This window comes from Chionomys nivalis, chromosome 5, assembly GCF_950005125.1.
Source record: "Chionomys nivalis chromosome 5, mChiNiv1.1, whole genome shotgun sequence".
NCBI classification, from domain to species: Eukaryota; Metazoa; Chordata; class Mammalia; order Rodentia; family Cricetidae; genus Chionomys; species Chionomys nivalis.
Window position 1 is genome coordinate 65,191,059 of NC_080090.1, and position 26,130 is coordinate 65,217,188.

The 26,130-nt window shown below is 50.0% G+C and overlaps 1 protein-coding gene across 1 annotated transcript in view; it reads left to right on the plus strand.

Moving 5' to 3' along the window:
• Positions 1 to 2,372: 2,372 nt before the first annotated feature.
• The window catches only part of Lhx4 (LIM homeobox 4), a 40,223-nt gene continuing 16,465 nt past the window's right edge, over positions 2,373 to 26,130 (plus strand). Inside the window, exons 1-2 of the mRNA XM_057770624.1 lie at positions 2,373 to 2,448; positions 19,895 to 20,066. Of these exons, the coding sequence (XP_057626607.1) occupies positions 2,373 to 2,448; positions 19,895 to 20,066 (248 nt within the window). The remainder of the gene's footprint in view (positions 2,449 to 19,894; positions 20,067 to 26,130) is intronic.

A 26,130-nucleotide genomic window follows, 5' to 3' on the forward strand; every position in this document is an offset into this window, starting at 1 on the left:
ACTTTTCTAATTAATTTTTTACCGGGTGTTACAGAATTCTTATGTTGCTAGACTTTATAATTAATTTCAACGATTGCTTAAGATACTTTTCCAACTTGTTTTCTTCTGTTGGGTATTTAGGTCATTTTTCCCTTCTCAACTATCACGCTGTCATAGACGTTTTCATGTATGAACCTTTAAAAATACTCTAGGTTACTTTTATAGATTAAACACTCAAAAATAGGAAAACTTTATGGATGTGATAAATATCCCTAAATTTCTTTCCAAACGGATATTAAGAGTTCATTAAGACACCAGCAGTATCCTTGAGAGAACTACTTACAAACACCCTTACCAAATAATTCCCAATTTCCTCCCAGGTGGTCATTAACAAACAAGCCGATTTAAAAAGGGAGAGGGGTGTGGAGCACACTGCTTTGTTTTCCCTGTGTTGGTTGCTAATGAAGCTGGCATCTCACCGTGTTTATTTACCAGGTACATGTCTATAGAAAACATTTTGGTAAACATTTAAAATATCACCAGGTGCTTTGCCTGCAGTTTTTTCTCTAAATTTGTGGAGACAGCAAGACAGGACACTAGTTAATGCCAGGACCCACAGAAGTCACTGGAGACTGAGTAGCACGCACAGCAACGCCCTCCTCTTACAGCTCTATGTTCCTCCTCAAGCACCAACCCTAAAACACCAATAGTTTTTTTAAAAAAAAAAAAAAACAAACTCCCAGGAAGATTATGAGTCCCCGTTCTGGCCCATGAGGGATCCCATTAGGCTGGAAAGACCCATCTGACTTCTAGTCCGGTAACTAAATTAGAAATGGTGGTGTCGAGGTGACTGACGCGGTGGGTTTCCCACGCCCACAGTCAGGAGGCGTCTAGTGTCTGGAAAAGAGCTAGCGACTTCGAAGAGACTTCGTTGATCCTTGCTTTATTTCCTCCGGGAATAAACATAGGAGAATTGGCTTTCAGTGCGCGCATTCGTGTGTGTGTGTGTGTGTGTGTGTGTGTGTGTGCGTGCGCGCGTGTGTGTTCGTATGTCTTGTAAACACAATAGCAACGCACGCCTTTCGCTGGTCAGCCCCCGGGGGCCGTGTGCACGCTTCTGCCCCGCGCACACGTGGCCGGGAATCGTTCAAAGCGCCCGCGGTTGCTGCCGGCTCCGCTGAGCGGTCTCTGGGAGCTAGTAGAAGGCCGATCTGGGTGGAAGCGGCCTGGAGACCCAGGCCTCGCCGCGGGGAGGGTGGGGTCAGGACTGGACCCTGGGCGGTTAGGGTGCCAACTGCGACGGAGGCCGGGGCCAGAGTGGGCGCCCACGGAGACCCGCGCGCCCCGCCACCTCCAAGCGCGGCCCAAGTCGCCTCCCGGCACTCGGCCCCGCGGCCGCCCGCTGCGTGACTCGCGCGTTCCCGGCCGAGTACAGGCTGTCCCTGGCCCAGCCTCAGCCAGACGCGGGGGAGAGGGATCAGGGTCTGGTTAGTACCGGACGGAAAGGAATGGGCCAGGAAAAAGAAAAAAAAAAAAAAAGTGGAGGATGTGGGGAATCATCCAGCTTCAGAACACGCTCGGTCGGGTGGAGAAGCCGGGAACCCAGAGCGCCAAACGAGGGTCCGCGGGGCCCTACCCCATCCCGCCCCTCCCCTGAATCCTACAAGAAGGATGCTGAGGACTAGCCGGGAATCCCCGAAACCCCGCAGAAACCTGCAGGGCACAGAAGCCGAGCTCCGGGACCACCTGCTGCCCCGGCCCAGCCCGCCGCAGTATTTACACCGGGGCGCGAGCCCGTACGCCGGGGTGGGGGAGGGGATGCGAGGCCCCGCCCCGCCGCGAGCGGCCCCGCCCTCCAGCGCCTCCGAACGCACTTGGGGCTACTGGACTTCCCCACCCCCTCCGCCCCCGACTCTGGTCAGCAGAGGGTCTGCAGCCGGCTGCCAGGTTGGGAGGACAAGCTGGAGGGCGGGCTTCCCTGCGGAGAGCGACGTCACGGCCGCTCCTGCAGTGTGAATGAATCAAAATGCCTGGGTGACCGCGGCCTCCTGGGCAGCCGGCACGCGAAGGGTGGAGGGGGAGGGGGAGACAAGAGGGCGGGGGAGGGAGGAGGGGAAAAAAGCCAGAGCTGCAGCAACAGCATCTCCTCAACCCGGGATGTGCACCAGCCCCGGAGAGCGAGATCAAAGGGATTTGAAACAGCCTGAGGACTGGCGGGGGGAGGGGGCTGGCCAGCCAGTGGAGTCCTCCCGGAGAGGCGGAGGACTCGGCTTCCACTGTGACTTCAGCGGCCTAGTTGGGTTTATTATTATTATTTTCAAATTTCCGAATCCAGCCAGAGGGAGAGAGCGAGAGATCTCAGTAGACTGCGACTTGCTGCCTCTGGCTCCGAGATGATGCAGAGCGCGGCTGTCCCCGCGGAGGGGGCTGTCAAGGGGCTCCCGGAGATGCTCGGTGTGCCGATGCAACGTAAGACATCCCCCTTTCTCGCTCATTTAATTTGATAACAAGACAGCTAACAGCCTCAGCACGTTCGGGCAGGCCGGACGCGGCTTGTGGCACTGACCGGGAGGGGTCGGGACGCAGAGGTGGTCACAGAGCAGGGGTACCCGTCAGTGTTTGAAAGGCTTGGCTGTTGGCTGTTTGGGATCGAATATAAAAGCTTCTCGGTTACTGTTCGTGGAGGGTCCAAGGGTACAAAAAGTAGCATCTTTGGCCCGTTGCTTTTATGGGAACCCTGGGGAAGATGCTTTTTGGGGACAACAGAGGTTTCGTGCTACAGGCCAGGCCCGAGGGCAAAAGTGGTCCCCCTCAAATTATTATCCTCCATCGTAATGGCCAAAGCTCTCAGAACCGCTAGTGCAACTTCACCCTAGCTGGCGGGAAGTTGGTGAGTCCCAGGTCCCCGGGGCTGGTTGTGCAGAAGCCCCTGCCACACACTTGGTTTTGGTAGATTCAGCACCTGGTTAAGTCCCCAGCTGCTGCTGCCCGAGGCACCCGCCTCCTGTATCGCCACCGCTCTCTGTGAGCGAACGCACTCCTGACATTCCAGCTAGCCGAGGAATGCAGCGGCCAGAAGCTCTGGAACGAAGTTGTGGACTGGGCGTTCAGCCTTTGCTTAGGCGAGGGTACGCAGTAGAGGCGCGGGTTTGGAAGAGGGAGAGACTTAGACGTGAGGACACTTTGCTTGATGTTTCGATTTCTTCCAGCGCCTGCAATTAGCAAGGACCAAGAAGTTCGGACAGGTTGCTCGCCCCAGGTTTCTCTGTATGTAAGGGTGAGTGCATGGCAGAGATTTTCCGGGAGGAAATCTGTCCGTGCCTCTGACTTCTAGACAGAGAGCTAAAGAAAAGAAATCTGTACAGAGACCTGACAGGTCCTCAAGCTTAGCGCGCGCTTGCGGGCTCCTGGTTACGTCTTGACCTACCAACAGCTGCGTTGGGCTAGGTACCCCCCTGGCTACTCTAGACAGATGGATTTCCTCACTGGACTTTACAAGAGACTTCCGCCTAGGGGTTTAAGCACAGGCTCACTCAGGGATGGAGACTACCTATGACTAGGGCGCAGCAGCGCGCCCTCCTGTGCCCCGACTCTCCATCGCAGGGGTTCTGTCCCAGCAGAGCTCACGGCAGGCTGTCCAGCCAGAGTCTTGAGCTTTATTGGAAAGTTTTGGAGAAGAAACTGGAAGGGATAGCTCCATTCCAGCCTGTTTTAGGTTGTTCCTCGATTGTAGCCTACAGTTTTTTTTTTTTGTCACCTGTTGGCAAACAGTTTCAAAGTTCGCTGCACCTTAGAAAATTTACTGTTAAAATATTCTGTAGGCAGCATCGGTGATAGCTTCCATCAGCCCACACAGGGAGACCGTGCACAACTCCTGTACAAACAGAAAGGTGAGCCCTGGTCAAGGTGCTCAAGTCCTTAAACTACTTGTAGCTGTGCTGCAGGAGTAAGAGCGGTCTGTGAACGGAGAAAGGACGTGTGGGCGTGCCTCCCGCCCTCCTTCCGCGCTTAAAGCACCTGTAAGAGCGGTCTGTGAACGGAGAAAGGACGTGTGGGCGTGCCTCCCGCCCTCCTTCCGCGCTTAAAGCACCTGTATGCTAATGACTTAGGTCCACAAGTCCAGTCCGCTTTCTGGACTCTCCTGCAATGGCTCATTTTTGGCATGTGCAAAATTTAGATTGTCTTGACTTTTGTTCCCTTTGCTCAGGGATATTGAATGTCAGGGACCCGCTTTGCTAAAAGACATGGCCATCACCTTGGCTCTGAGCCTGGGCCTATACTGTGGAAAACTTAACGAGGTAAAGAAAAGAACTGGACAGAGAGCGGGGAGAGAGCCAGAAGAGAGAAAGGAAGTGTGGCTCCCACAGGCAAAACCAACCAAGAGGGGGCGGTCAGCCCTTCCTTTTGTCTTTCTTGGGTTCATTGGAAGAAAGAGGAGGTAGATTGCAGGAGGCACTGGTCAAGACTGAAGGGTCCAATCCCTGAAGACTTCAGGACTTTTTTTTTTTTCTCTCAGCCCAGTATCTTGCCTCACAAAGCAGATCTATTCACCAGCTTTAAGCTGTGACTTGGGAAGGGGAAGGGAAAGGGAAAGCAACTCTAATCTTCCTTGGATGGTAGGGTTTAACCATCTAAGAATTATCATGCTGGGAGAATATGAGATCCGTCCTTGGGCATGCTGGAAAAATAAGGGTGACCCCAAGCCTATGAGCTCTCTCAAGCCCTGGAAAAGATCTAACATAGAAGGCCTCTTCACAGGTGGTCACCCTCCAGCAGACCAAGCAAGTCTGGGTTGAGCTTCTTCCTCACAGATGCTGTCTACACTTCCATCTTTCAGAACCACAGTGAATTGAGTACTTGGCAACAATGTATAGATCCCTAACTTAGGTACCCGTGATACCCAGGACTCTAGGGACATTTTAGGACTTTAAATCCAGGGTTGGGGCTGTCTGTTTGAGACACCCCCCAAAAGCACATTCCCCTCAGGAAAGTGTTCCACTGGAGTAGTAACTTCTGCCCCTTCGGGGTCTGCCCAAGACACTATTGCTCTTACGTCCTTCTCTGCCACAGGCCGGTACCTAGGTAGGCTCCTGTTTGCACAGTGGCACCCTTTGTACTTCGCTCCCACAGAGGTTCCTGCCTGGCCCCGCAACTCAGATGTTCTCGGGCGGGATGCCACCCCTGCGCTCTTCTCTGATAGACTGCGCCAATACCAGCGGCTGTCCAGATTCCGAAGAAAGAAGGCTGGCAGTGATACCCAAAGTAACCTGGGGTAGAGAAGTAGGGTCTTGCTTAAATCTCCCGTTGGTCCCAGTTTCCCCCTCGGGGCCGGTGCCTTCTAAGGAACTCCAAACCACCACTCCTTAAATTGGGTGACCCTCGGGTTCCTTTAATGACACCCGCGAGGTCTTTTCCTGGACCCTTTTGAAAGGGTTCCCTGTAGGTGTCTTTCTGGGGACCGTGTTGATGGGTTTGGGACCGTGGCCGGTGAGTTCTCAAGACCTGCCCCGGGCAGCCCCTTCAGGTATAGAGAGCGCTTACTGGCTCAGTTCCCACCGCCACACATTTGGGTCCGGTTGGCCCCTTTCCCGCACTAAGAACAGTTAGATAAGTTCGGATGCATAGGTAGGTGGGGAGCATTGTCTGCCCATTGCCCCGGGTTTCAACCCCTCTTCCAATTTGTCTTGTTCGGCATCGAGGGAAAGGGCGAAGGACACCCGTGATCCGGGGTTTGTTGGCGGGGAAAGTGGGGAAACCGCTGCCTGAGAAGATAAAGGACCAGACGTCCCGAGTGGCCGCGGTGGTAAAATCAGAAGCAGCATCTCTGCTCCCTTCTTCTCTTCAGAAATAAGACTGTAGGCCCTCTAGACTCGCCAAACAGTGGCAAGAGACGACTCTTCTACACTTCGTAGGGTCTTAGGTGAAGGGCCCCACTGCCTTCGCTCACTTTCCAGAGACTCACCGAGGTACACAGCTTTACTGCCCCAGCCGGTTTAGTCCGGAATCCAACTGCCACCCCCCACCCCCGTTTACTATCCCCATTGCTAGCTTGGGGTGAGGGACCTCATTTTCCAGGTCGGGACTTCTCTGGAAAGCTCTCCCCGCTCCATTTCTGCTTTGTCTTCCGGTGGGAGGAAGACCCGACCCCGAAAATTGAATGTAGACTTGGGAAAAAGTCAACAGATTCCGACACAGAATTTCAGTCCGGTACTGTGCGGTACAGACCCCTTTCATTCTCACCAAACAAATATTCAAGAGGAGCCTGTTTTATTTTTGCTGTTCAAGCTGGTTATCCCCGCTAGCGCCTCAAGCCTGGGGGATCGTGTTTTGTCTTCCCTAACCACTGAACCCTGTCCAGCCCTCAGTCAGTCATGGGAGTGGAAGGAAATATGAAGAAACCCGAGGGATCGCAGCAGATCTAAGTCAGGAAGGACAGCGGGTGTCCTAGAGCATGAGTGGCTGAACCGGCTCTGGCAGTCCCTTTTCGGACGGCGGTGAGAGCAGAGGGAAATTTGGAAAGTCAGGCGGCCCCTTCTTCCCCGGCTGTAGATTTAACGATTAACCCTCATCAGGGACGCGGCGGTGGAGAGAGTGAAGGGGGTGGAGGGCAAAGGTCTGTGGTCGGCAGTTCCTCAATGTCCCGGGAAGTTTCGTAGTAGAAAGTGAGGCAAGAAATCCGGCTCTAATTAGACACTGGTTAATTGCTTGGCTGCAGTGGTGTTAAGCGGGAGTGGCGTGTTTGGGTCATTTAGCATGACCCTCGTGACCTCTCACTGCCCCGTGTGCACCGTGGGCCTGGGTGGCTTGGGCGGCAGAGCTAGATTCCTCCCCCCACGCACCTGCAGGCGGCGCGTGCTCCTAAAAGTGTGAGTTCGATTTGTACCCTGGGTTTGGGGGGACACTCGCCGGTACAGGCAGGTGCCACCACGATTGTCCATCGAGACTTGCAGTCGGGAGAGCGAGGTAGAGGTCGAGGTCGTGGTCGCCGGCCTGAGGGGGACAAGGGCGGGATCGTCTGAGATTACTGCGCCTGGAAGCACCTCCACCCTCGGTTTTGTGCGTGCTTCCCCTTCTGGGTTCCTTTTGGCACCCCAGGCGAGAAGGTGGCCGAGCCTGGGACGTGCTTCTTGCTTCCGAGCTGAGGCCGGGACTCTGTCCGCGAGGGAAGGAGCGGCAAGTACTCGAGCGACAGTGAGCGCGGCGCGCCGAAGAGGCAGCGCTGCGACCTCCTGTGCTGTCCGCGCCGAGTTCGCGCCCAATTCTGGGAAAGGCAGAACCGCAGCGCGGCGCCGGCCAGGAGCTCCGGCAGGGCGTCCCCGTCCTCGGAAAGCGAAAAGCGCTGTTCGCCTTCTAAATGTCACTGCTTTCTTGAGCAGCAGGGAGGCGGCCCGCAGCCGAGTGGCACAACCCGCACCTTCCGCAGGGTTCGAGTCTCCGCTCCCCTTGCTGGGGACTTTAGAGGGCTGGAACCCCGCAGCCTCAAGAGAAAGCAAGGCTGTAGGTGAACAATAGGTGATGCTCGGTCTGTGGCCGACCAGTTGGTAACCCCAAGCCAGCGAAAGCGAGCCCGCACCGGTCGTGGGTGACACACACGTTTCCAGAAGGCGGCACCTGGCTTCTGGCACAAATTTCATCCCACACTACTCCAGGATCACCTTTTCCTAGCCTGAACTTTAACAGAAAAAAATGCAGTTACTTTTATATAAGAAGGGCAACGTGTTCTAAAGAGACCCGAAGGTGCAACAAATGATAAAGAATTATTAGGAAAGAAGCAGGCAAAGGATAAAACCGCAGGAAGTCAGGGAGGGCACGCGGCCGAGCCTGCCTGGACCACCTCCAACCTGGCAAAACGGAGGTTAAGGCAAGAATGTGGGCTGAATACGGTGGGGATTAGGAATTCGGGAGCCCTCCAGACGTCGTTGAGCCCCCAATCTGACAGCAAATTCCGGTATTATTTTAAGACCTAGTCTTTTTGCAGGTGAAGCGGAAACGGGGGAGGTAGGGAACCCACAAAGCAATTTCTTTCCATTGAGTAGACAAAAACATGGGCGACAGTGTTTGAACAGTTACCTGATGACCCCGCTGACCAGGTGTAGACAGCCTCAAGTCCTAAATATTTGCATTGTCCCAATTTCCCATTCGCTTTGGATTTTAGTGCGCTTTCACTCCATGGTACAGTCAATTAGCGATTACTTACCACCCGCATTAGCGGACGAGCTGGGGAGCGGGAGAGCGCTCAGTGCGGCGGGAGGCGGAGGCCAGGAGCAAGGGCAGGCGTTTGCAGTTCTGCAGGAATGGGCAATTAATTAACTGGGATTAAGGGTACTTTCTGTTGCGTTAAGAAATGTCCTTTGAGACTCCAATTTTGGGGTTGACACAGTGACTATTTGGTGGATTTCTCTGGCTGGGAAATGCGTGTGCCCTTCTAATTGAAGACATGTGGATGGGGGAGGATGGGTGGGGTTGGATGAAGTGACCTTGTGTCATTTCTTGCAATTAGGAAAATTTATCGAGAATAGAGCTGAGAAGCTTCCTGTTCACGAAGCTGATGAGGAGGAAGCAATGGGTGATGATACTCACTTTGTGGAAACCCAAGGTTAGAGAGACTCATAGCTTACCGTGTGTGGTGGCACTAGGAGCATTCTGTTGGCACTGAGGATTTGGAGATGGTTCAATTGCCCCCCCCCCAACCCGGATTTACCTCTGCAATGATTTTCTGCCGCTTCTCCCTGCCTTTCTCCCGGCAATGCCCATAGTACAGATGTGTGCAGACAGGGCCCAACCTGGCTGGCTGGCTTTAAGATCTTTCCTCTTGGTGATTCCCCTCCCCATTGTTAGGGAAGTCTTTGCGGCAAAGTGGGATTGAGCTGGAATTCACAGCACAGGGGTTTTCTTTGAGATGGTATGCCAGCAGCTGCCAGGGTGGTGAGATCCAGCTTCTGTCCTCAGGATCAGCAACAGAACACAAGGTACCAGATGTAGGACAGAAGCTGTCCTGGCGCTGGCTCCCACCATCGTATGTGGCAGAAGAAATCAGCTGGAAATAGATGCAGCGTTTGTTTGTTTGTTTTTGTTTTGTTTTGTTTTTGGTAGTTTTCAGTTTCATAGTGGCCATCATCAAAATCGTGCCTGTATCAACAATTTTGAGGTTGTTGTTGGTGATAGATAGCCAGGTTGGGTTTAATTGGCAAAACTGAAATTGATTCTCCCTTACAAAATATACTTGGAGTTAACTGTATTGGAGGCAGACTGGATGGTTATCCTGTGGGGTGAGGTGAGCCCTCACTTCTGCTGCTATTTTCCTAGATTTCTTTTGACCAGACTCCCCATTATCTTCTCTCTATCAAGTGAGGTCTAGCCACAGATGTTTTACTGCAGTACCTCACCCCAGATGCCCTTAAATTATAATTTGCTTTAATTATAATGTTGGGGGGTTAAAAGATTGGTTCTGGGGATAGACAAATAGAGCAAAACTTCACAGCCAAATTAATTGGAAGTTTCTTCTTATGAGAGAGAGGCTGCCAAACATATGGGCTATTGCTACAGAATATGACATCAGAAAAATAGTGTGTGGAGATTTAGCAATGATTAGATGGGAAAGGGGAATAGAAATAGGGAAGTATCTACAGCATTCCCAGACAGCTGCGGGTTTGTTCAGTGTATTTTTCTGTTTTATTTACAGTTGCCAGAATATTTTATATCCCAGTGAAGGATACTAATTCCACAGCGGTCTATCTTCTGGAAGATAATCTTTTCTCTGCAAATACACATGACATTCCAGTTGTTTGTTGCTGGATTCATATGAAAATATTATCAAAATAACAGCTTTAAAATGGTAACATTGAACTGACTCCCCAGAATCGTTTTGAATTCACTCTCTCATTAAAAGGGTGGCTGGGGTTTTGTTTTTTGTTGCTGTTGTTTGGAGGTTTTGTTTTTTGTTTTTGTTTTTAACTGGCTAAGCAGAAACAGAACAAAAGAAATTTTTTCAAAAAGACCTCAGACTGCTAGGTAAACAAATAAGATCTGTTGGGGAAAGAGAGCTGGAAAGAATAGAAGGGAACCAAGGAAAGGACACCATCGTGGGTCATTTCTGGGACCGAGAATGACTAGCTCTCTTCCAGTTGGTAAGACATTCCTTGAAACAAACCAGGGGGCAATGTAGGAACTAGTTAACAAGATGCTTGTAGATTAATATATTTCAAGCATGAAAATAGATATGTTCATCTAGAGAATATGATTATCTTAAACGTGGTGCCAATTTTTAAATTGGGATTTTTCCTCCCAACATTTTTGTGGCTTGTCCATTGTCTCTCACCATAAAATATTATGATGTTCAGTGCATCCTTTCCTTTTGTTTTTAAATAATTAATATCAGAATTCTGTCCTCTAGTAATGCTGGTTTTGAGATTATCTTAACTAGGTTATGAAAATCACTTATGATTTTTATGACATTTTAGAAAGTTTTTAGTGTCTCTTGAAAGCACACTAGAATAAATAAAAATATTAAAAAGTAACCATAAATTGCTCAGTAAAAATGAACTAAATCTCTTCAGTAGCAAAGAGTTGAGTCAAGAAAAAGTAGGGAACGCCACATGCATCTACTTACAGTTTGTCTCATATAACAGAACCCTGGCCCTGATGCTTCCTCATTGTAAGTTGCTGAATAAACCAGCCCTGGATTCTATAGCCACAATTATCAGACAACTTACAAGAGAGCATATGATCAGAAAATTAGATTTTATTGCCATCAATAATGGCGACACCTTTGAATTGGAAAGTTTATTTTTGAGACAATTGTCCAAGCAGGAAACTATAATTTAATTTCAACATAGCTTTATCTCTGATCTATGCTTAGAAGAGTTAGATGTTGCAGAACTCAGGGGTGAGCTGGCCAAGTGTGCTATCACTTGGTATGTCCTATCTTAGCTTGCAGGGACACTTTAGAGCTGGCCATTCCCAGAGTGAACAAATGAGCTTCTACATTGTATCTTCCCAAGCTCAGAATTAAAGAACAAAACAAAACAAAACAAAACAAAAACAAAAAAACCCAAAACAAACAAACAAAAAAAAACCAACAAGAAATGGCTCTCTGCTTTGTTCTTAAACATCTCTGCCCATTGTTTTCTCCTCTTTACATGTAAGGCAGGAGTGAAAATTTTCAAAAAGAGAGTATGTACAATTCAGTTGTGTATGAATGTGTGCCTGTTTTAAAAAGTTAGTAAAGAAACTTAAACAAATTGAGGTTTTTGAAACTTGCATCAACCAACTTCCTATTCCTGTGGAGTTACCTGTACAAGAGTTTGAGGAGAAAAGTCTTAGAGGTGGTCTTGGTGTTATCAGTGGGGTCCATGGTCTTCAGTCAGCCCCAGAAACTGTCCTGGAGACAAAGAAGGTCCTACCCTGGTTCAGTTTCCAAGTATGTGCCTGCTCTTGGGGAAGACCCGTATTCTCAGGACCTTCTGATGGTCTGGAAATAAATGAATGACCATGAGAGACTAGACTCACAGCACTCCTCGATGTCCTAAGATGACCAAACTGAGTAAGAGCAGCATTGTGAGGTCTACAAACAGGGAATGAGGGAGAAGCATCTTCCACACAGCCCTGTCTTGGAAGCATCCAGGAGGAATCCCATTCTGGGCATCAGACTGCTGAGCCCAATGCTGAGGAACTGGACTCTACCCATGCACAAGGCAGTTAAAGCAATGCCCCATAAAGACTGCAAGTCCAGATTTCACAAATGTTAATCTGGCTCCAGAACATGGTCAGTCAGGCATTATCCCCATCAGTACAAACTAACTTGCTTTAAATCCATCAGAGCCCTTCATCAGCATTGTGATTCCACCGGGAAGATCTGAAACCGATTCATTTCCCCAGAAAGGTGCCCTTTCCTAAGTACATTTTAGAAGGCATTGCTGGGTGTGTTGTAGTCTCCTTAGTGATTTCCCCCTCTACCCTGTTGACCTTCTGTGGCCAAAGAGATAGAAAACACCATTTTTTCAAAGACTGAAAATCGATCCACTGAACATATACCCTCTGAAATGTGTACTGGTGGCCTCTGATTCCTTGAGAGAAGTTTCTTGGAAGTGGAAAGAACCAGAGGTAGGGATGAAAATGGGCAGTGCTCTTTAGATATCACAAGACAAGATGGATGACTTGATCTGCCATAGACCACACTAGATCTTTTCAGATCTCTTTTGCTTGCCAACTTCCTGAAACTCCTGATGGAGAAATTGGAGCCTTTAAAGTGCAACCCACTTTCTGTTGGACCAGTCTGAAAACTAAGCCTGGCCTGGTCCTCCAGCAAATACTTCAGGAGCTTTGAGGGCAGGCTCTGGGTCTTCTAGATTCTTGATGAATAGATTGAATGAAATAGCTGAGGGTTCCAGGGAAGGTTCTATGGTCCTTTGGACGCATAGATGTCCCTAAGAACCATGCTGGAAGCTTCATGTGTTCACTAGAGTCTCTCCAGTTCTCATCTGTCTACACAATGGAAAGTGAGTGCATCCCTGTTTTCACCATTCACACGAGGGTGGGCAAATCTGTCCCCAAAGAAATGAAAGTCTTGCAATTGCATTGTTTTCCATCCTCCAGGACAACATTTCAAAAAGTGACATCTGGATGTTTCCAAAGTCAGGGCGTGGAGGAGGAGAGTTCTGAGTGAGCATGAAGCAAGGGAGAGAGAAAGGTATATTGGGGAAATGGGGACATGCGAAGTCATTCTTTTCTTGACAGTACCTGAGGTTGAACTCAGAAGCTCATACATGCTAGACAAAAGCTCTGCTACTCTGAGAATCAGCCCCAGTCCTGAAGCCATCTTGATGGCTCACCTTGTTGATGACTGGCTATGAGGCCGTGGAGGAGGGAACCAACTATTGGGCAATGGTAGAGCTGACTGTTCTGTGCTCATTGGCACATGGGATCATATGATTACAACCTGGCAATAACAGACAGGTACCATATTATCACTCCCATTTCATGCAGAAGGGAGCTGAAGCTCGGAGAAATTCAGTTATTTGCTCATTCCTGGGATCTGCCTATACGTCTGGCTCCAGTCTCTAAGCAAGAGGGTAGACCGAGGGCTGTGGAGGTCCAAACTTGACACAGCATTAAGTGCTTTTAAAAACAAAACAAAACTCAGGAGTTTTGACCCTCCCCCCTCAGAGCTTTCTGTGTCATTCCTGCACACTCTCCCAGTCAATCCTGGTGGACAGCGCCCTCGGTCCACTAGTGGCTTTCTATCACCAAACTTCTCTTCAGGCTTGGCTTTTTACCAAAATGACAATGCCTTGACCTATGTATATGTTCATAATTGTGTGCATTGCTGCACATGTGTGCATATTTGTGCAAAACGGGTGGCCTGTTTGCACCCATGTACATGTGCACATCTAGATTATATGTGCGTATCTTTAAGTATTTGTAAATGTGTGTGTGTGTGTGTGTAACTTTTGGCCAGTGGTTTATCTATATCCTAGGCACTCTGTAAACAACAGTTTCGAGACTCTGTCTCTGCCTTCATTTCTCCTCTATAAAATGACACAATCCAGCCAGATAACGCTGTTGTCACAGGATGTGCCTTTGTTTATCTATGATTGGGTTTCTCTGTGTGTATTGTGACTGAGTGTGGTGTGGCTGCCTGGGAGGAGGCCTGCATGGGTGATTATGGTGCCTGTGTGTGCATGCAGATGGACATAAGTCCATGCCTGAGCCATGTCACTCTGCAGGACACGGGATGCTCTGTTGTGTGGTCCAGCATCCCTGTTTCCTTCTTTGGCTCTCCCAGAGTTTCTTCTGTCTTTCCAAGCCCGAGTTTGCTGTCTGCAGAGACCATCACTATAGGACACTTACTGTGCAGTTAGGATTAAAACTCCCACTTCAAATGAAAAGACTTCTCTTACTGGGAGTTGAATTTACAGATAGAAACCTGTCTTTTGTGATCCTAGGACTCTTCTTAATTCCAATTTCTAAAGGAGGACTTTGTGATGTTACTAAAACTAGCCAGAAGTTGCTCTTACTAGAGAGCTGGAAAGTCTCATGCCTCTAAAATGGTGTGTGTAGCTCTGTCTTGGTGGGAAGGTTCTATGACCTCTTTCTTGGTTAGGCTCTTCAAATAATAAACATACAATAATAATAACAATAATAATTCAATATACTAAAAAGACATTGTAGCTGTTTGAAATTTTTCCATGGGTTGTGTAGCCTAGAATATGGGTCTGAGTCCCCAGATGAGCACCTACTGAAGAGGAGGGATGGGTCTGAACTTGACAGGTGCCATCAAGAAGCCAGCTCCTCCCAGCTGAGGAGATTTTCACGGACAGGGTCTTTCTGGCTCCCAAACCTCCCGTGGGCATTAGGCATCCATCCCATGATGACACAAATCCCTAAATTTGTGTCTCAAATATTTGCATTTGCTAGGTAGCACAAGAGTCCACTTTCTGTCTAGAAATGTAAGGTGGAGAGTGGTGGGGTCAGTCCTCTTCAGCACTGGCCCCGGGGTTAGCCTGCCTTAAAGAATTCAGCCAGGCTTAGACTTGCCGCCCATAGGCTCTGGGCACACTGCTGACCCTGCAGACACTTCTTCCTCCCTGTTTAGTTGTGTAAACGTGGAGTTAAGTCCTGAGACCTCTTACAGTCCACCACAGGCCATCCCTACTTGCGTTGACTATTCCTACTGTTGCGTGCCCTGGGTCTTTCCAACTGCCCCTCAGTTATCTTTAAATTCTCCCCTTCTCTGTCATGTCTCTCAGCTGGAATACAATCTGGAGAGGTTCTTGAACATAAAATGTGCCCTTAATCTCTACCTTACGTTTGTGCCAAAGTCAAGGTCTAGTTTGGTTCCCGTGCTTCCCCTGGCCACCCCTAGATGAGTGTCCCAGCTTGACCAGCTGTGAGGTCCCCTGGCTGAAAACTGGCTATCCTGTCAGCCTTTGGTGCTCCAGGCTGAGCTCTGTCTGCGCTCCCGCTCCGGTGCGGCCCCTGCATACATTAGCCCTAATGTAGTCGCTCTCGAATACCCATCATATTAAGTCTCCCGCTAGGTACCTTGCTGGAAATAAATTTTATGGCCATACATCCTCGCCCTCATCACATGCATTGGTAGGTTGGAGGAGAAATACAGTCGTATCCTTCCTCGGATAACAGACTAAAACAATTGGGAAGGATTAGCCTGTGGCCTGAGAAGCCAAGAGAGAGCCCGCTCAGAATCCAGCGCTCAGAATCCAATGGCTGGCTTGCTCAGTTCCACAAAGAAGTCCTCAGTGAGGCGTCGTGACCTAGGCTTGTTCTGCTGAGTAGGACGCAGTGGCACTCCAGCAGTGGCAGGTGGCTGGTGCAGCGGGACACTGCAGTCAAGTGGCCACTGCCCTGTGACCCGCCCGCAGGGTCCTGGTTCAGTTTCCGCAGGCTCTGCACCTTTTGTCCTTGATTCGCTTGTTCTGGAAGGCTTCTGAGTAGTCTGCCTCTCCCTGCCAGATATGCAACAGCAGCCATCCCTGCTAACCGCCAACCCAACCCTTCCACTTCAGGACAGAAGCCGCCACTGTCCCTTGCTGGAGGCTTGGCTTGACCTGGCTGTTGGACACAGGGCTTTGCCTCCTGCAGTCTCTCCCAGCCTGCACTTTTCCCAGCCTTCCCCAGACCCCCATCCTCACCCCGCCTCTTGAGGGGTGTGGTGCGCTCCCTGGTGGCTCCAGAGAGAGACTACAGGAGTGGCTGGATGAATACTTTGAGGCAGGCAGCTATGCCTCAAGCTTTTCGGGGTTGCCCCCACGATGGTCATTCCTTGCATCTGCACTGGAGGGTAGTGAGTTATGTGGGAGAAATGCTCACGACCCGGAAAAATGAAGTCCACAGACACACGGCAGGATTTTCCACGCCTTAGTGTGCTCACCTCTCTTGTAACCACAGAGAACCCCCATGGAGATCAGCTTTGCAGCCTGCCCTCTCCTGACAGTAATCCTGCAGGGGGCGGGGCAGGACTGGTCTCATCACCCCAGTTTTCCAAGTAAGGAGCTGAGGCAGAGTGGTCATTTATCCAAGGTGAAAAGGCTAGGGTTCAAACTCAGGCAGTCTGGTCCTAGAATCCATGCGTTATCCCCGTGTCCTTCCCTTCACTCTTGTTAAGTCACTACCATGGGCAATTAGAACTCTTCCATAAGTACATACCAGTTAAAAATGCCTTTCTCACAGAGGAAAACTAATTTTGTTTGAGACAAGGTCTTGCTATATAGCCTAATTTCTCAAGCTCTCATTCCTGCTTCAGTTTCCTAAGTGCTGGGCTAACAGGTGTGTGTCACCTTCCTGCCTTGGAAAAAAATATCTCTGAAGCAGAAAGAAAAGAGAAATCCTATAATGCAAACTGGGACAATTAGCAAGTGTCTGCCTGCATGTCCCTCCCTTGTGCTTCTGGTATTTGAGAAAGGATTCAAGGAGTAAGGCAGAGCCTAGCAGATCTGATTGTCACTGAATGCTGGCACTCCTCGGCTCTTCCGAAAGGGACAGCTGAGATTGGAGTTTACTGGATAAAAGGCGGCCCCTTGGCTGTTATAGGACTACTAATGAGATTTAGCAAATATCCCAAGTTCAAGTAAGTGTCTTGATAGTCGGGAAAGCTTTCTCAAAACATGGATGTTTGCAAGAGATTCTTTTAGCATACGTTAATTGTACATAATAATCATAATAATGAGTTTCATTGTGAGCTTTTTATACATGTATATAATATATTTTGATCACATTTGCTTGCCCCATATCTCTCTAGTTCCCTGACCCCACATTCACTTTCTTTTGCCAAATAGTCACCTGCCTTTCTTTCCTTCCTTCCTTCCTTCCTTCCTTCCTTCCTTCCTTCCTTCCTTCCTTCCTTCCTTCCTTCCTTCCTTCCTTCCTCCCTGCCTCCCTTTCTGCCTGCCTTCCTGCTTTCCTGCTTTCCTGCCTTCCTTCCTTCTTTTCTTTCTTTCCTTCTAACAAGATCTCATGTAATCCAGACTAGCCTCAAATGTTCTTTTTAACTCAGGCTGTCTTTGACTCCTGATCCCTCCTGCCTCTACCTCCCAACTGCTGGAATTACAGGCACACCTAGTCCCCTTCTACTTTCAGATGTATTTTATTACTAATTATTAATTGTATTGATTAATTACTATAGCAATTATTAAATTAATGCAACAATAGCTATAATTTCAATATAATTGCTGTATTGGTATAATTAATAATTAATTAAATTAATTATTCATTATTAATTGCATTGTATTGTATGAATATTTTTGTCTGAATGAATGTCTGTGTGCCATGTCCCTGGCTGGTACCTGCAGATGTCAGAAGAGGGTATTAGATCTTCTGAACCTGGAGTTAAGGATGGTTGTGAGACACACGGCTAGGACAGACCGCTGGTCCTATGTGAGCTCTTAACTGCTGAGCCATTGCTCCAGCTCTATCTTTTTAAAAATTTATTTAGAATCTGCTCAGTTCTGATTGCATTATTTATGACTGAATAAAAACTCCATTGTGTAAATATACCCACCCCCTTTTTGAGACAGTGTCTCCCTATGCTGCTATGCCTAATCTGGAACATGTAGCTCAGGCTGGCCTCAAACTCAGAGACCTGTCTTCTCCTGTCTCTTGGGAGGTGGGATTTAAGGCATGCACCACCACACTCAGCTCCGTCTTCTTTTATCTTTTAGATTTATATTATTTACTTATTTGTGTGTGTGTGTACACTACATGTGTACAGGTGTCCGCAGCGGCCAGAAGAGGGTATTAGACCCCCTGAAACTAGAGTTATGGGCAGTTTGAGAGCCTCCTGATGTATATAGGTACTGGGAACCAAACTTGGGTCCTCTGAAAAACCAGGAAGTGCTCTTAACTGTTCAGCCATCTCTCTAGTCCCATACCCTAATTTCTTTATCCATTTACCTGTTGATGGACACCTAGGCCTATCCCACGACTCAGCTATGGTGAACGGTGCTTTGGTAACCATGGCTACGCAGGAGGTGTCTCCATTGCGTGCCATCAGTGCTTCCTTAGGATCTGTACTTAGGAATGGCACCGCAGGCACGTCGGGTCTGTTCTTAGGGACAGCCCCAGTGTTTTCCACGGTGGCTGCAGTATTTATATTCCCATCAACAGTGCAGAGGGCTCTCTCCCCACACGTCCTCCCTGGCGTTTGTTGTGTGCGTTCTCCATGGCAGACTTTCTGCTGAGAGTGAGGGGAAATCTCAGTGGTTATGTAGATTTAGATATGTTGGTTTTCCCCAAAGTTTTCCTATACTAACATTTAAAATTTGTATGCCTTTCCCGAACATGACATGAGTAGAGAAACATGAGGATCCACGAGCCGTTTGGGTTTGGTACTTTAGCCAACGTGGTGTAGCATGGAGGGAACACAGGAGCTGGTTCAAGAGAGTGTGGGTAGTGAGGGTTGGAACAGTTGCTGACTAGTAGATAACCTTGGGAAGCTGTCCTCTAGTGCCAGGTACCTGCTAATGGGTGAGGAAGAAACACTACTTCTGCCCCTGAGGCTCCCTCTTTCCAATGGGGGTAACTATGTGCAGACAATTAGCAAAAATTAATTGTAGCAGATAAGGGAAACTCATGGTTGTGAACCCTATGATTGCTTATCCAGAGGAGGCTAGGGGAGGGTCAATGCTAGGACCCTGATGCTTAGTCTTACTATCTGTTACCTCCTCTCTCTCTCTCTCTCTCTCTCTCTCTCTCTCTCTCTCTCTCTCTCTCTCTGTGTGTGTGTGTGTGTGTGTGTGTGTGAGCATAGGGAAAAATAACTGGAGACACTAGCACATCCAGCTGTTCATCCAGCTGTAGAAGCCTGCTCATCTTACAGATTCTGAAGTAGTGGTCCACGCTACTCACCGAGGAAAAGGATGGGGAGGCGATTAGAGATCAAAGTAGGTTCGGGCAACAGAACCTTCTTTGGCCATTGTAGCGGAGAATGGTCCATTACCAGGTGCGGAGTGACTTTCAGCTTGGAGGAGCCGGCTCACTGCCTCCAGGGCTAATGCCCACCCTCAGAACCTCATTGCCTTTGCCATGATTGTGGAGGGCATCCCAACCACAGCTCCTCCTTCCCTCTACTAAGACACATGCCAATATGACGCAGGTCTGTTTCTCAGCCGTCACCCTTTTGACTCAGCTTTGAATTTGAGTTTCTTTCAGTACCTCTGGTGAACTTCCATCAACCAAAAACACAAGCTGGGGGTTGGGGATGTGGCTCAGTGGTAGAGGACTTGCCTAGTATGTGTGAGGCCCTGGATTCCACCCCTGGCTCAGAACCCAAGCTGGAAAACCAATCTATGCCTTTCCTGCCTGAAGCATGGAAGGGGACATCACCAGGGGACACACAGTTCGAGCCAGTCATGGCGTCTTTTTCAGGTCATGAAGATACTGAGATTCCCTTGAACATCCTCTGGCCTGAACTGTGGTTTTACCCCACTCCTGATAGTGTTTGCCTTTTAGGCCAGATGGTCTCAGTCCCTGCCTAGATGTGCTTCTCTTTGGGCTGATGTTTTCAATACAGCTTCTGCCTCGTAGTGAAAATGTGGCAGCCTGGGGTCGGGTCCATGAGGACCGGGAAGGATCTGGCTGTGGAAGGCGCTCTCTCTCTCTCTCTCTCTCTCTCTCTCTCTCTCTCTCTCTCTCTCTCTTCTCCTGGAGTCGGGTCCATGAGGACTGGGAAGGATCTGGCTGTGGAAGGCTCTCTCTCTCTCTCTCTCTCTCTCTCTCTCTCTCTTCTCCTGGAGTCGGGTCCATGAGGACTGGGAAGGATCTGGCTGTGGAAGGCTCTCTCTCTCTCTCTCTCTCTCTCTCTCTCTCTCTCTCTCTCTTCTCCTGGGGTTGGATCCATGAGGACTGGGAAGGATCTGGCTGTGGAAGGCTTTCACTGTTTCTCTCTCTCTTCTCTCCATAGAGATCCCACAGTGCGCTGGCTGCAACCAGCACATCCTGGATAAGTTCATCCTGAAGGTCCTGGACAGACACTGGCACAGCTCCTGCCTCAAGTGTGCAGACTGCCAGATGCAGCTGGCCGACAGGTGCTTCTCCAGGGCCGGGAGCGTCTACTGCAAGGAGGACTTTTTCAAGTGAGTCACGGCCTACCTACCACTCCTCAGCTCCTCACTTGGCTGCCCTGCCTTCCCACAGGCAGTGGGAGATTGGGAGATTGCAGGCCCCTGAGGAGTTGGAGGAATCGTGCTGAAGCCCTTTGTTGAGGGCCCCTCTCAGTCCCATTGGTCAACTGGCCTCTCTGGGGCTCTACAGAGTGGGGGTGTAGCAGAGGGCATGGGTCAGGTTTCATATGAGGAACTGTTCTTTCTGTCTTAGTGAGTTGGGACTCAGGGTTTGCCAAATCTTTCCGGGGGACTCTCAATAGTAGGTGCTTTTAGTTGGTGCCCTACACCTGGAGGAGCTTTCCTGACTGTTTCCTTGGCTGCTTTCAGGCCTCAGAGGCGAGGGAAGATTGCTCTGAGGGATTCAAGCCAGGCTCCATGGGTCTTGTTATCTGGGATGGAAATATGAGGAGGTGGGCTCCTGTGATAGTCAAGAGCCAGTCCTGTCTGGGTTTGAAACTACTTACTGGCTGTGTTCTTTTAGTCAGTTAACTTTTACGTGCCTTGATGTGCTTATCCGTAAAATGGGGCTATAAATAGAGCTCTCATTACGTATTGACTTTAAGTAGGACAAGATGTGTAAAGTTCTTGGGAAGAAAGGTCACCTGCCACTCTCAAAGCTCTTCTGGACTTTTCATTCTGGGACTGAATTCATCAGGAAAATCTCGCCAGACCTTTGAGTCAGGGAGAGTCTCCCAGAATTTATTTTCTGAATTGCTCAGTTCCTTCCTAGGACCCATTCAGGCTGATGGTTTAGTCAACATGGACTACCCAACCAAAGGAAAACCATGTGTGTGGGGGTAGTGACATGTTGGTGACACTGAGCCTGGTGCTCACTCACACGAGCCTTGAGAGTCCATGAGAACAGAGCAGGGAGGCTCACCCAGTCCTGGGGGAGCATTTGGGACCCCTGACCAGCCACCAGCCACCAGCCACGGAGGGACAGTGCACAGCCTCCTGATCGTGTGTGTTCTGGGCACAAGGAGGAGAAATACTGGGGAATTCTGAATTTCTCTAATTCCTTCCATGAAACATTACCTACCCTATCTCTTCCTTCCTTTTCTTTGGTGTGTGTGTGGGGGGGGGGTCACTGCTCCTCTTTTTCCCCATCTTCCTTTGGTTTTCTCCACCTCTGACTCCTCTCCACCCCTTCCTCTCACGCTGTTGTTCAGTGGGTGACAAAGACTGTCTCTGTCTTGCTGCCTCAGTAATGGCTTGGCCAGGCAGTATGGCAGCCCTCATGGAGTGGGTTGCTTTGGTAGTGTGTGTGTGCGTGTGTGTGTGCGTGTGTGCATGTGTGTGTGTGTGTGTGTGTGTGTGTGTAGGAGGGCGTGAGGAGGATGGGGAGAGGTGGCCTTTGTCTGTGATGAGGACAACACCCTCCAGTTTGTGCCTGTACTTTGGGACAGTCTGAGAACCCCAGCGGCGAGGCAAAGTCTAAATTACCTTTTCAGACACGGAAAGAGAGGTAGGCCAGGCACTGAGAGGCCCCTGGGTTAGACAGGGACTCTGACTGGCCTAGCCTGGCAGGTTAGGGTAGCAGGCGTGGTAGAGGCAGAGGCTACCAGAGCCATGGACTCGGGGGTCCCCATCAGAAGTTTCCCTTAGCCCTTCAGTACTGCCTTGGGGGCCTGTCTCGTTTTAATGGTGTCTAGCTGGCTATGGCTTGGGAAAGGGAGTGAGAAACAAGGGTTTGGGAGAAGGAATGACAAGGACAGGGGGTTTCCCTAGATTCAGGAGGGGCCTAGAGTGGGGGCAGGAGAGGCGTCACTAGAGGCCTCTTCACTCCCGCCAGGATCCCAGCAGCCCCGCCTCCATGGCCTCCCCACACCTTGGCTCTCAGCCTTGTAGAAGTAACTTCTGACTGGCCCTCGCCTGCTTCCTGAAATCCACAAGCTTCTCTAGATCAGCTGCCTTGCCTCACAGCTCAGGCCCTGATACCAGCTCACTCCTTCTCTAGGGTCCCTTCACCTGTAGAACTGCCTGGTGGCACTTTGGCCCAGGTCTTCCTTCCAGTCCTCATTCACTGCTTCCTTGTGGTCCCCTTCCTGCTTCAGCACCTATTCCAGGCTGCTTCCTCCTCTGGAACAGCTCCTGGTAGCGGGAGTCCTGGGGAGGCGTCACACCCTCTCCCTTCCCCTTCTCTCACAGGGCTGACTCAGACAAGCTCCTTCCTCTTGAGCCTGTCTTATCTTCCTCGTTGGCTGGGGGCCTGTGCTATTCTTCCACAGAAACGCCCAACCCTTGCCCATAGACTGTTGCTGGGTTGGAGAAACAAGTAGTAAATTCCACAATGGGTTTACAAGGGCTTTGGTAAACAGTTTTTTGTTGTTGTTGTTGTTGTTTTTTGGTTTTTTTTCCCCCATATTTTGCTTGGTGTCTTGAGAAACACAGCCATAATTATTCCCTTTGTTCTGCAGACCTGCAGAGCTGGGTCAGGGTTGGTGGGGAGGGAGCTGGCCACAGGTTCAGTGCTGAAGCAGGCCATTAGCTCTGCGAGGGGTGCTGTGTGGAAGGAATGGAAAGCCAAGGCCATTAACCAGAGGGGAAGATTGGCAACTTCCAAGTGTCCAGTGAGGAGACTTGATTTATGAGCCTTGCCCAGTACTGGGACTGAGGCTTTCTGGGCACAAACTGATGCTGTAGATCCTATCCCAGGGAAGGACCGGGAGGGAGCAGGCAGGCTGTCAGCCAGAACTTTACTCCCTATCCGTGCTACTTTAGAATCTGCTGCCTGTTTGGGGCTCAGGGACAACCTGCTCCTTATTACAGCTCACCAAATGTCACCTGCTTCCATGCAAGTAAGTGCTGCCAAGACAAACTTAGGGTGTGGCAGGGACACTCCCTTTTGTCTTGTTACACTTGGCTGTCAGGAATCACACCTCTGGGGCCTCTGTAAAAGGAATTAGAGTGAGCAGTGTGCTCTCTGGTGTGGAGTCTGGAAGACACTGGTCAGAGCCAGGGAAAATTCTTTCCCTGTGCTCTTTGAAGGAACAGAGGAAGAGCACTGTGGTCTTCTCTGGCAGCTGCTGCATAACCCTGCCCTGAGGCAGGGATAGATAGGGCTCACCTGCTCTGCTGACCCTCACTGTGGTTCTGAGTTCCTGGGATAATCTGTTTGCCCACAGCATGGGGCAAGGCAACTACTTTATTGCTGTGCACGGCCGCACTTGTGTTCGGTGTGAAATTTGCAAGTCAAGAGTGCAATGTGAAGAGCCAGTGCCCTTGTGATGTGTACTCTCTCAGCAGCAAAGAGTGCAAACTGAGAGCCACACAGGCTATCCTTCCACCAGGGAGCGATGTAATACTGGCCACAGGCAGCAGGGGGCGATGTTGTTGTGAACCCAACACTTTTCTTATGGAGTAGTTGACTTCTGACCTGCTTAGTAACAGTTGAGGCTTTTTTCTTTTGTTTTTGTTTTCTGGGTCTTTAGCTTCTCTTCTTCAAAGGAGATAAAAATCTTCAAGCCCGAGGGGAGAGGTACTAATACATAGGAATGGGGAGGTGTAATTTACTGAGTTGGTTGGGGTCCTAGGAGGGCCACCCTCCATGCAGAAGGCATCCTGAGTCCTGTTGTGCTGCATTTGTTAAGCAGGTTCTTCCCAGAGCGTTCAACAGGTCTCCTTGTGTTAGGGCCAGGGACTGAGGAAAGCGGGGGTTTGGGAGCCCTTCTGAGCCTAGTCTGGGAGCCCTGGGAGTTCCCCAACTGAAGCACAATGCATCCAAGGTGGATTCCCTGCTTTGGGAGCGGGGTTCCTGGGCTGGTGCCATCAAACAGATCCCTTAGCATCTCTGGGCTTTGTTGCTTTCTTAGGAAATGGTAGAATTCGATGTCACTTGCTATAGAAGATTCACGGTGCATCGGGTCATTTTGTAAAACGGAGTTGTAGAAGCAGTTTGGTGACTCCAGATGGCATTTGGTGGTATCTGTCCTATCTTTTACTAGCGGCTTGTCAGCAAAAGAGCAAGCACCGGCCTTTCTCTGGGTCAGAGCACACACTGACCTCTGAAGTGGGGAGAAGGTAGTGGGTAATCAAGTCCACATGGCACTAGGGCTTTTGTGACTGTTTCTGGGTACCTGGCCCTGATGTGGAGGGTATGGCTGTTAAAGCCCCCTCTGTGGGAGCCAGGGCTGCTCCCACCTCTCCTAGTCTCCCTCCTTCAGCTTTGAGGGCATCTGGTAGAGGTGACCTATAACTGTCTAGAGTAGCCCATGTCTGGGTAGGGTGGCACAGTGGGGAGGGTGTTAGCAGGGTGACAGGGGCTAAGGCACAGAGAAACTGGTCTGTTGATGGATGTGGCTTGAGAGAGCAAGAGTGGCTGTGAAGTGGACAGCTGTGAGTTTAATACAGCGTCCAGGCAAAGGGAAGACTTCAAGGTCGTCCTGGGATGTGGGGAGCTTCAGGCTACCCTGGGCCACCAGGGGTCTGTCAGGGGCTGTGGGCGACAGACTCAGGCTTTCTGGGGTGCTGTGACACTAGAAGACTCCTATCTGAAAGGTAGTGCTTTTGGGGGATACCTACCTGATCCTGAGGCCTTCACCCTGATAGGTAGCTAAGGGTTCTCCCAAGGAGTGAAGGACACAGTTCCAGGGAGTTAGGTGGGTGAGCATTCCCTCTGCCTCGCCAGTCCCTCCCCCAGCCAGTCAATCTCCAGGTGGCTGTCAGCCAAGGGCAGGTAGGCAGCGTCCTTGGGGCTGTGTGATTTATCCCTGCGGTCCAGGACGCTGTGTTGCAGCATGCTGACTGTTTGGCTGCCACGGTGATTTTGCTGGCTGTGCACGGGTCTTCGCTGGTTCCCCCACTTAGTCCCTCAGTGACCAGAGCCTCTCTGTTCAGTTATCTGATTTGAAAACAGAAGCCCATAGAATACAGGTTTGTCTTTAAGAAACGAGGTTGCCCTCTCCTTGGTGGGCTTCGTAGAAGAGGTAGGAGTTAGGCTTTAAGCCAGGATCAGTGTGAACTTGAAACATCAGACTTCATTGGGCCTCGCTTTGCCATCTCTAAAGCGGGAATAAGAACATCAGTCAGCCCTTCAGAGTCACTGTTAGGGCTGAGGAAGATGAAGCAAGCTCTAGCTAGTTCACATTACGAGCTGTCTTATCAGGGCAGTGATGTCCGTGCAGGGGTAGGAAAGGAAGAGAGAGGCTTGGCCTAGGGTCAGAGGCTGGGGTGTCGAAGCTGTAAAAAGCCTGGGGCCAGACAGGCTCTGGGAAGAAGCTGTCCAGTGATAGGTCGGGTCATGAGAGCAAGCATCCCATTTTGATGTGGGAGTAGGACAGGGAGCCTGTTGCTGCAGGCTGAGAACATTCTGGGGTTTGTTGGTGGTTGTAGATGCAGTCTGGGGCCAGGCTTTTGCTCAGCCTTTGTAGTTCTGATAACTATACACTTGCCAGGGGACAGACAGACAGACAGGCACACACACAGACACACACACACACAAACACACACACACACTTGGGGGAGGGGTTGGAGAGAGGGAGGGAAGGAAGGAGGGAGAGGGAGAGAGAGATCAGAAACTGAGGAACCTGCAGGCAGGAGGGTCTCTTTGACATGTGGCTTTCCATAATTTCTGAATAGTTTATAGCCTAATTCCCTTGCTAAACAAATTAAACCTTTTAAGGTAACGATCAGATGGTCCTGATAGAGCCTGTGCGCATGGACATTTGTAAGACTTGAACACACTGGAGGGACCAAACCACAGCCATTTGTGACAGCCAGTAATCAAGACAGAAGCAATTACTTAGGCCAGCAGGTCCCCCTGGGGACCAGCAGCCATATATCAGGTGGTGATGAGCCCGGGATTATCTGTCCGACCAGCCAGAGCCCTGAGTTCAGCTGTGCCCTCTGTCCACCCTCCAGAGTCCAGCCTCCCGACATCTGTGGAAATCACATCTCGGGATCTCCTGCCATGGGGGACTCTGTCTAACTAAACAGTTGCAAATCAGTCTGGGGGGCAGATGGCACTGGGCTGAGGAAACAAGGTCCCCAGGCATAGTGGACCTGGGTGACCCAGGAGTGGCAGCTGTGGGCAGCA